This window comes from Octopus sinensis, linkage group LG11, assembly GCF_006345805.1.
Source record: "Octopus sinensis linkage group LG11, ASM634580v1, whole genome shotgun sequence".
In the NCBI taxonomy this organism is placed as follows: domain Eukaryota; kingdom Metazoa; phylum Mollusca; class Cephalopoda; order Octopoda; family Octopodidae; genus Octopus; species Octopus sinensis.
Window position 1 is genome coordinate 37193317 of NC_043007.1, and position 10000 is coordinate 37203316.

At 36.7% G+C, this 10000-nt stretch overlaps 1 protein-coding gene across 6 annotated transcripts in view; it reads right to left on the bottom strand.

Annotated features, from left to right (window-relative positions):
* Nucleotides 1-5498: 5498 nt before the first annotated feature.
* The window catches only part of LOC115217439 (3-oxo-5-alpha-steroid 4-dehydrogenase 1), a 49937-nt gene continuing 45435 nt past the window's right edge, over nt 5499-10000 (bottom strand). For all 6 annotated transcript variants that reach the window (XM_029787138.2, XM_029787140.2, XM_036507355.1 and 3 more), the window contains exons 6-7: nt 9234-9340; nt 5499-5616 (exon numbers count right to left, since the gene is read on the bottom strand). In XM_029787138.2, coding sequence (XP_029642998.1) covers nt 9274-9340 — 67 coding nt within the window. In that variant the 3' untranslated portion in view covers nt 5499-5616; nt 9234-9273. The remainder of the gene's footprint in view (nt 5617-9233; nt 9341-10000) is intronic.

Here is a 10000-nt window from a genome sequence, read left to right on the forward strand (position 1 = left end):
ATTGTTTAACATCTACTTTTCTGTGCTTATGTTAATCAGATTGGATTAATTGAGGTGCATTTTCAACAACCAAATGCTCTTCCTAATGCCAACCCTCACCTGTTTCCAAGTAAGGTAATACTCCCCATGACCAAACATGTTTGCATGACGTTGATGTTTGTTTACTACTATCACATGAAATCAAGACAATGAGATAGTAATACATACATGTATATACACACACACACATACATATAAATGCAGTGGCAAATCATCCAACCCATGCCAGCATGGAATGGACATTAAAGGATGATGATGGTATATATATATATACCGTAAATCCTTGAGTATAATCCACATTTTTTTCCCAAAATTTAATGGTCAAAATCCCTATTGCGTACTATATACGAGGTTAAAAATGAAAAACGTTTTCTAAGCAATGTCCAAGTCTCTATTTGCTGTCCGGCAATGTTTATTCAGATGCATTTGTGATGTTGGGGGCGAAAATACCTTAAGCTAAGCCTGAAAGCAATGAAGTCATAAAATGATCATCCATAACTTGCAGTAAGCAACATTTATTAAACGTTATTACTGTTATTAATGTTATTTCTTTATTTTCTGCAAACAAAATGTACAAAATAGCTACACGTTTGCATTATGTTATATATACAATAATAATAAAGGACGTTACTGTATACATTTTTACAAACCAAGGACGTTATATAGACCTCCTTGACTCAAGTTCAAGAAGGGGTGCGTATTATACACAAGGTTTAGGTTTTTCAGAGGTACAGCCCCCTAAAAATCCCCTGTGTATTATACTCAAGGGCGGACTATACTTGAGGATTTACGGTATATATGTATATATATATTTCTTTTTTTCTTATATTTGTTTCAGTCATTTTTTCAGGAACATCTTGATGTATTGGCAAACAGTGTTGGAGAGCATAAAGATTGTAGTCGAGAAAAAGTTAGCTGATATGGAGGACTAGAAGTCATCAGAATATTGGAAGAGTGTTACCTGTATTATGATGATTTATGCCAGGTATCAAAATGCTAACATCAACATTTGCTGCTCAGTGCTCTGTGAACATTGTGAAGACCATTAGGTGTTACATGGACAGCTGCAACAGAGACTAGGAAGCCTTGTGCAGCAGGAAGGGACACAACAGGTAGTTTGACAGTGTTTGCACACCAGAATTTATCCTCATATCTTTGAACAAGGCCATAGGCTCAATTCAGACTGAAGCTGTTCAAGACTGGTCAAACCCTGGCTGGAGAGATTTGTTGCTGGAAGGCTATATGTGTACCAGCAGGATTCTGCTCTTTGCAATACCTCCAGAAAAAGTTAGAAGCAATCATCAGAGAATTTTTACAACTTAACCAACCCCAATTTCTGGCCTCCTAATTCTCCCGATTGAGATCCCATAGATTATTATGTGTTGGGACATAGTTGAGAAAGGCACCAACTTCTCTGCCTACAATACCAAGGCTGAGCTCATGGCCTGGATGAAGGAGGTGTTTGAAGATCTTCCCAGGGACACGCTGAGGAACATGTGCACCAGGTTCTGGAGCTGTCTTGAGGCCATGAAGGAAGATGATGGTGGCTAATTTGGCGGCCGTTGCCAGTACCACGTGACTGGCCCTCGTGCCGGTGGCATGTAAAAGCACGCACTACACTCGGAGTGGTTGGCGTTAGGAAGGGCATCCAGCTGTAGAAACTCTGCCAAATCAGATTGGAGTCTGGTGCAGCTATCTGGTTCGCCAGACCTCAGTCAAATCGTCCAACCTATGCTGGCATGGAAAGTGGATGTTAAACGACGATGACGATGATATATCCCAATCATAATCTAGTTGATATATTTTGATTTGTTTTAAATACTTAAATTTTTAAGTGCGCAATTACTATCTCAAAACAATTTTCTTCATATCGTCATATTAGACAAGATCTGCACAAATACTTGGTAAGACTTAACTTAAAGTTTATACAAAGTATATATGCATATGTATATAATATATATGCACATGTATGATGCCCCACCCACTTTATTCGCTGGACACTACCCCATCTAATTATCATTTATTCCATAGTCTTCTAAATCATTTGGACTGAAAAAATATGAATTCTGTAGATGAGGTCAGAACAGTACTGGAGGAGTATTTTTCATGATGGACAAGTGAATTTTGGAAGAGGGGCATTGCAAGTGTACCAGATAGATGGAAGAGCATTGTGGAAAATGAAGGAGAGTATATTTTAGATTAAAAAAATAACTCTGTTTATCTTAATTTTGAAAAAGTAAAAGAAGTATAAAAGAACTGCATTATGCATTATTTATGGGATGACCCAGTATATACATATATGCAGGTATGTTGATGCAATGTCATAGGTTCAATTACTGGACCAGGCAGCATGTTATATCTTTGAGCAAGGCACCTCTTTTCATCTTCGATCTGCTCAGCTGAAATTAGTACCAGCCAAATACTGGTACAGCCCTCTCTCTTTTCCTGATTTTCCACTGGGTCAAGGGTATCTCTCTTGCAACATTTACTTAGGCTCTGAAATGGAAATTTTAATACCTTGCTGTTGTCTGGATCCCAAAACTTCTGATTTCTCCTTTGACAATGCTAGGTCTCTTACTAAATCATTCAAATCTTGATTAAACAAGCATGGCTCATTTTTCTTAGAATCAACAACATACTCTTTGTCAATAGGAGAGTTGAGGGGTTCATCATGCAATGTGTCAAGGTCTTCAAGTGAATCATGTAAGAGAGGAACTGGGACAGAGTTCTCGAAGTCATGTGGGACTGGTTTTAGACCCAACTTACAATCTGCATACACAATTTTTGCTTTGGTTTTCTTTGAGAAACCACTTGTTTTAGTCATGCAAAAGTAACAATCAGAAACATGATTGGTTGGCTCATGCCATACCATTGGTACAGCAAAAGGCATTCCCTTCTGTTTTCCATTCAGCCACTACACTAAAAGAACTTTCTCATTGTTTGTTTTATTGCAATTATTTCTTTAATTTTGATTTGAGACCGCTTTTATTTTAGCAAATTTTATAATACGGCCTATATCTAGCTGAAAGTAGAATCTTGCACCTGACATGCTACAACGATTCTGAGTGGAGATTCAGAATCAGCATCCTTGATTTAGTCTAAAACACATGCTTTTAGAATTACGGAGATGTACTTGCATAGCAAGTGGCCTGATCTGAGATCGTGTGCTGGAACGAAAACAATTGCAGTGTGGAAGGTGTTTATAAGCCATTTAAGAAACACAAAAACCGTTAGATTCACTTCAATATTTAAATTTAGTTTTTCAAAATATTTTCGTCGTTTTGAGACCGTGACCTGTTCACTGACAAAATTCAGCACAGAATTTTGTCAGTGAACAGGTCGCAGTCTCAAAGCGCCGAAAATATTTTGTCAAATTAAATTTAAATGTTGAAGTGAATCTAACGGTTTTTGTGTTTCTTAAATGGCTTATAAACACTTTACATGCTTATACTCCAATAGCAAAATCTTTGTTATCCAGTGTAATTTGATGTTTATGAGTTTACAAAGGGTGACTCTGATAGGAGTTTCTCATTTGAAAGTGGTTTTGTATTCATTTTTTCAAATACATAATACCATACCAAGGACTTTCTATTTCTTATTCTACTATATACATATGTGTCTGTGTGTGTGTATCATCATCTTCATCGTTTAACATCCGCTTTCCATGCTAGCATGGGTTGGACGATTTTGACTGAAGGTTGGCGAACCAGATGGCTGCACCAGGCTCCAATCTTGATCTGGCAGTGTTTCTACAGCTTGATGCCCTTCCTAATGCCAACCACTCCAAGAGTGTAGTGGGTGCTTTTTACATGCCACCAGCACGGGGGCCAGTCAGTTGGTACTGGCAACGACCTCACTCGACTCTTTTTACACATGCCACCGGCACAGGTGCCAGTAAGGTGATGCTGGTAATGATCACACTCGAATGGTGCCTTTTACATGCCTCCGGCACGGAAGCCAGTTTCAACTTTTAACATCCATCTTTCATGCTGGCAGGGATTGGATAGTTTGAGAGGATCGAATGGGTCTGAGGACTGCACACTATTCTAACATCTGCTTTGGCATGGTTTCTATGGCTGTGTTCCCCTCCTATTGCCAATCACTTATCAGAGCGTATTGGATGCTTTGTAGTGCCAGCACTAGTGAGGTTGCCATGCAGCTTGCAAGACTTAAGATCTGCTACAACTGTGTAAGGCTGTGGTAGTGAAGAAGACAACTCTGTGCTCGGAGATATGAGATTAAAGTAAAAGAGGTGGAACCAGAACAACAGGTTATTGCTTAAAGATGCTACATGGCTACTAAGATAGAAAAGAGGGTGGAGCCATGTGAATCCTCAAGATATAAGGTGAGTAGAAATAAGAAGAGATAGTAGAACAGGAAGTGTGGGAGGATAAAGATTGCAAGAATGTATAGGGGATGGTGAGGCTGTGGAATAGATGAAGACGATGTGTTAGAGGGAAGAGTCGGAGATGACTGTATGAATTGGGTGTGATTGGGGCAAGAAGACCAGCAGAATAATAATAATAATACAGTAGACAAAGGAAGGATGAGAGCTGGGTGTGGGTGGATAAGTTGCAAGAGTGTGAGGGGAGAAGCAAATATAATGCATAGGGAGAGTAAGAGATGTATGATAATGGAGAAGGAGAGACAATTTTGGGCCTTGATGGACTCCTACCTTCACATTTAATTCCTCACTGAAATCATCGATTCTCACTTTACTATCTACATCTTTCTATATGGCTTGTATAGCATTCATAAGCCATTCATCAATGCCTAGTTTCCTTAGAGACCACTAAGTTACTGAACATGGGACCCTGTCAAATGCCTTCTCTAAGTCATTCATAAACATATATATATGGCTGTGTGTAAGTGCAGGTGTTGATGTGTGATTGAGAAGTTTGTTTCCAAACCACATAATTTCAAGTTCAGTTCCATTACGTGGCAAGCCCTCTAAGTGGATTTGGTAAATGGGAACTGAAATCTATCCATGTATATATGCCTGTTTATGTATAAATGTGTGCATATGTCTCTTTGTCTTGACATCATGTGATAGTTGTTGTTATACATGCATGTGTTGTCTTTCATTTTCATTCTTCTGTGAAAACGTCTGGCCAGCAGGGAAATGTTACCTTCCTTGAAAACAGGTGAGAATTAGTGATAGGAAGGGCATCCAGCTGTAGAAAATCTTCCACCATGAATTTCATTTGATCCATGTGAACATGGAAAAGTTGACGTTGAGAAACAATGTTGATAATGATAATCACACACACACACACACATGCACTTAGAATTTCATATATACATTGTTCAAATATAAATATAAATGCCATAAAATATAGACAGAATATATTTTTTTTTATTGCAAATAAAAATCACATATATATGCAACATAATTATTATAATGTAATCAATGTTTATAATGTCTTAAATTTGTATAAACATAATATAAAATATAGATATGGATTATGCATCAGTTTATCAAAGCATGATACAATTAAAATAGGTGAGTTCAACTTTGCTACTCGTAACATTCATTAACAAAAATTGCTGAAGTCATCACACAGCCACTTGTAGCACCTTCAAAAGAAAAAGAAGAGAAAATCATTCTTACATAGGCTCATGGTAAGTTTATCATTATTATTATTATTAGAGCGGTGAGCTGGCAGAATCATTAGCATGCTGGATGAAATGCTTAGCAGTATTTCACCCATCGCTATGTTCTGAGTTCAAATTCCACCAAGGTCGACTTTGCCTGTCATCCTTTCAGGGTCAATAGATTAAGTACCAGTTACGCACTGGGGTCGATGTAATCGACTTAATCCGTTTGTCTGTCCTTGTTTGTCCCCTCTATGTTTAAGTTAAGTTAATTTTTTGGCTCAAAAAGCAAAAAGCAAGGCCATATAGGGGGACATGGAGTTATGTACAGGGAGGGTGTTCATGCAAAGAGTTCAGACCCTTGTGGGTAATAAAGAAACCGATAAATTAAGTACCTGTGAAACACTGGGGTTGATGTAATCAACTTTCCCCCTTCCCACAAATTCGAGGCCTTGTACCTCCAGTAGAAAGGATTATTATTGTTATTGTTGTAATTGTTATATTTTAAATCCTGCTACAGTCAGCTTAGCCTTTCATTCCATCAAGTTCTCTAAGATAATCTACCTGCCAAGCCAAGTGGTGGAGTTGATTTAATTGACTAACCCACTTTCCCCAAATTTCAGGCCTCCTGCTTATGTTTGAACTATTGATTTCAAATTTTAACACAAGGCCAGAAAGTTCAGGGGTGGTGGGTAAGGCAATTATATCGACCCCAGTGCTCAACTGGTACTCATTTTATCAACTGTGAAAAATGAAAGGCAAACTTAACCTTGGTGGAATTTGAACCTTGAACATATAGACAGATGAAACGATGCTAAGCATCTTGCCTGACGTGCTAACACTTCTGCCAGCCCACTGCCTTATTTTATGTTTGAAATATTATGATTCTTTTAACTCAGGTTTTAATATAATGAAATTATTGTTATACAGTGCTCAGGTGCACCACAACTTGTCAAAAGTGCATATAAAGCATATGCAGTAATGTACAAATCTCTGGAAAGCGAACAGTGTATGAGTCAGATACATGCTTGTATGTGTATGGAGGGGAGAAAATCAGGTGTAGTGTTGGCGAATCTCAGGAAGTTTTGAAGGATGCAGTGCTCCAACAACTAACAACTAATGCCGGCAGTTTGTTCCATGCTTCAGCAACTCTTAGCGTAAAAAAAACGTTTCCAAAAGTCATGGGAGCTGTGCTTTTTTCTGATTTTGTAAACATGTCCACGGGTGTTAGACAGGTGGAGTTTGAAAAGTTGCTCAAAGTTATTGTTAGTAAATAGTTAATAATTTTATGGGTGTCTGCCAAATCAGCTGCCAGATGTCAGAGTTTCAATGTATCCATACCCAGGGAAGTAAGGTGTTCAGAATATGGCAAATGCCTGATGGATGGTATTCTCTTGGTGGCACATCGCTGAACGGTTTCCAGATGATTATTATCCTGGGCAAGGTAGGGGTTCCAGACCGGTGATGCAAATTCCAGGTGAGGCTGCACCATAGCTATATAGAGCCTCAGATAGATAGCTGGAGAGCAGCTCATAAAGGACTTGGTTTTGTTGGAACTCCCAGAATCTTGCATGAGTAGTGGGCTTGCTACTTGCAGCCTATAGTACTATGCTATTTGTACTCTTTGTTGTGTTCTTGAGCAAAACACTTTATTTCACGTTGCTCTAGTTCACTCAGCTGTGGAAATGAGTTGGCAATTGTGAGCTCTGGGCACTCTTCTTCACAGTGGATAAAGTATGACTGTGATCTTAGAGTCTTCAGCTGAAGTGAGACAAGGATGTGGAGTTTTCCCTTTTGTGTGTGTGTATGTATATATACATATATATACTGGATGGGTCAAAAGTCACGCACAAAATAAGTTCAATACACTCTGGAATTGTGAAAGACATGCTTCAATTTTTCTAGAACTCAATAAAATAAATAACAATGAACACACACACACTTGTACATGACAAACAAAATGAATAATAATGTAAATGTAAATTAAAATGTCAAATGTTTTGTGCATGACTTTGGCCCACCCTGCAATATACAATTAACTGTTAAAACATAATTAGCTATAAATCCGTTTGCGTATCATGCCATAATTACATGAAACATTATTCATTCAGCCTGGTCTTTTTGAAAAAGTCTTCTTCCATTACAGAAGAAAGGACACACACGCATAGACACATGCATGCATACACACACAAATGCACACATGTATATAAATATATATATATATATATATAGGATAAATGTAAAAAAACACAAACTGGGACAAGAACACAAAACATTTAGAAGACGATACAAAAAAACGGACGAGACATTCAAAGCCTTCGATCTTCAGTCAAAAACCAGATCATCTTCGCAATTTTGGCTGATTAATTTTGAGATTGCTCCGACCTGGCCAGCCCCAAAGGAAAATCTAAGCCAAGCGCATTAGATTCCTTGGAAGAAAGCCTCGAATGTATACAAAACAAGGACGGGAACGAATAAGAATACAAAAATACGTAAAAATAATAATAACACGAATAAGAATACGAAAATACGTAAAAACAATAATGATAATAATAATAACAAAAACAGGACGTTACAGACAGGTGTCTTTTCGACAGGATGGGTGAACTTGAGCTGGCGCATTGAAAAATATATATATTGACTGGCTTCCGTGCCGGTGGCACGTAAAAAGCACCAATCCGATCGTGGCCATTGCCAGCCTCGTCTGGCACGTAAAAAGCACCCATTACACTCAAGGAGTGGTTGGCGTTAGGAAGGGTATCCAGCTGTAGAAACATTGCCAGATCAGACTGGAGCCTGGTGCAGCCTTCTGGCTTCTCAGATCCCGGTCGAACCGTCCAATCCATGCTAGCATGGAGAATGGACGTTAAACGATGATGATGATGATATAAAGATATTTTGTATTTTACAAGATTATTTACGTATATTTATTACTTTATCTAATTAATTATTTTAAGATATTTCATATTTTACAATATTATTTACGTATATATATTAATTTATCTAATTAATTATATTAAGATATTTCATATTTTACAAGATTATCTATGAATATTTATTAATTTATCTAATTAATTATTTTATTGTTGTTATCTTTATCTTGAAGAGTGGCTATATTTATATTGAAGTGATTTTACTACTACTACTATTATTATTACTATTATCATTTCTTAAATATAGCCACGAAACACGTGTCGTTATTCTACCAAATATATACGTTTTATTTATTATTTTGCATATTACTTAATCATCGTTATATGTTTTATCTTATATTTAATCTTTCTATATCATGTAATTTTTCTAAATGGCATAATTTAATTTTTCATTATTGAATTGATAAAAGGTGTTTTTTTCTAATTTATCATCATCATCATCATCGTTTAACGTCCACTTTCCATGCTAGCATGGGATATATATATATGTATATATATATATTATATTTTGTGAAATTTGATTTAGTATTTCTAAATTGAATTTTTCCCTGTAAGTTTGGAATGATATTCCCTCATATTATTATTATTATATTATTATTATTATATATATATATATATATATATATATATATATTCATATTCATTGATACACACATGGGAACATACCAATAACAGGTGCCAATACCAAGATTCCTTTGTGAAGTAATCACCAAATGAAGGGAATGGCAATCTTCCTGGTCTTTGGATAGTTGTCCAATTTCTGCAAATAAAACCTGGAAAACAAATAAAGTTAATATATTGGTAGAGAGCCTGTAGCAAAAATAAACATTCCAACTATATTTTTGATATTATTATGTAAGAAAAAATTGCAGCATTTAGTTACAGCTCTTTATGTTGTTGTTTCAAATTCAGTCGAAGTCAGCTTTACCTTTTGTTCTGGGGTACATAAATTAATGTATCAATCACATACTGAAGTCAATATAATCAACTGTTACTCTGCCATAGATATATTTCTGTGCCTTATGCCTATCTTAGAAATTATTATTATTATTCAGTAGTTTTATTTTTATAGCTTGCTTTCACTTCACTACCGAGCGCAGTTTTGTGTGCCTTGGGTATGTGTTGTTTGTTTGCTGCATTATCAATATTAATAATAATAATAATAATAATAATAATAAACATACAGAAAATTACCCTACTGGGCACTGCACACATCCTACGCAAAACACTTTCAATACAGTAACCATCAGAGCATCACAACAAAACACAATACATCTGATAAGAGTACATCAGGCACATGCATTACAACCATATGTGCACAACATGGTGATCTCATATCACAGGGCTGGTGGAGCCCTGTGAGAATTTTCTTCTGGTCGTATAGCCAGTCCTACTCAAAAGGTCCCTGAATAGGGGTTGTTTAAGGATGTTGA